We start from the raw sequence: 1,128 nt of genomic DNA on the forward strand, positions 1-1,128 counted from the left end.
GAGAGGCAGCAGCAGGAGGTGAGAAAGCCCCCTCTGACCATGGAAAAACTCCACGTGTTCAGCTCATCCCCTTCTGCACACCCCCGGGACGCTGCTTTGGACAGGGGACACCCCAAGATGTCCAGTGACCAAGGCTTTGGAGCCTCAGCTCCAAGGGTGACCTGGAGGAACTTCAAGGGTGACCTGGAGGAACTTCAAGGGTGACCTGGAGGAACTTCAAGGGTGACCTGGAGGAACTTCTCCCCGTTTTCTGGCTGTCCCCAGCCCCAGTGGGGACTCTGCCACCAGAGGAAGAGCAGACGTACCCCTGAGCTGCTCGCCCTGCTGCCGTGCCTCCGTGGCCAGCTCCTGGGAGGTGCTGTGCTGCGTGGCCTCCATCCTGCGTGAGAGCTCCTGCAGGTCCCTGGAGAACTTCTCCATCTGCTCCATGACACCGTTCAGAGACCTGTGGAGAGGACAGAGGGAAGGTCACCCCCGTGGGACACCCTTCGTCCCACCACGATGGACCCCAAGCCCCTCGGGGTGCCAGCAGAGGAGGAGGAAGATGGAGCTGCTGCTTTGGGGAGCACCTGGTGTGGGACACGGCGCTGGTCACAGCCTCCACCTCCTCCTCCTTCAGCCTCTTCAGCCACTGGAGCTGCTCCTCGTGCTCCTTCCGCATCTCCTCGACGGACACCCTGTGGCACAGAGGGAAGGAGCCCCCCGTGAAACCAGGTCCCAGGAGCTGAGCTGGCACTGTGGCCTGTCATGGGCATCCCCCTGACAGGCATCCACGTTTGGGATGGACATTTGGGATGGACCATGCTTGGTGTAAGAGGCTTCGCCACCAAAACCTTGAGTTCTCCTCCATTTCTCCCAGTGGTTTCCCCCTGACCCAAACTCTGTGGATGTCAGTGACTCGCTCATCAGGACAAAAGGGGTTTGGAGGGAGAGAAAACGTTGGGTTCAGCATCTTCCACACAACACCTTCCCTCTGACGGGCTGTCCCCAGCCAGCTCTCCTCCCACAGAGCAAACCCCCACCCCCAAAGCCCGCCCGGCACCTCCGGAGCCCGATTCCTCCTGTCAGCCCGTGCCCAAAGCGCCCCCTGGCTCCTGTGCTGCTCTCACCTCTGCAGCCCCCGCAGCC

The 1,128-nt window shown here is 61.8% G+C and overlaps 1 protein-coding gene across 1 annotated transcript in view; it reads right to left on the bottom strand.

Moving 5' to 3' along the window:
* LOC103769739 (fas-binding factor 1 homolog) overlaps positions 1 to 1,128 on the bottom strand; it is a gene marked incomplete at both ends in the record, with an annotated part of 9,876 nt that overhangs the window by 373 nt on the left and 8,375 nt on the right. The window contains 3 exons of the mRNA XM_008936969.1: positions 39 to 91; positions 306 to 445; positions 570 to 677. Coding sequence (XP_008935217.1) covers positions 39 to 91; positions 306 to 445; positions 570 to 677 — 301 coding nt within the window. The remainder of the gene's footprint in view (positions 1 to 38; positions 92 to 305; positions 446 to 569; positions 678 to 1,128) is intronic.

Source organism: Merops nubicus, unplaced genomic scaffold (genome assembly GCF_000691845.1).
Source record: "Merops nubicus isolate BGI_N331 unplaced genomic scaffold, ASM69184v1 scaffold9433, whole genome shotgun sequence".
NCBI classification, from domain to species: domain Eukaryota; kingdom Metazoa; phylum Chordata; class Aves; order Coraciiformes; family Meropidae; genus Merops; species Merops nubicus.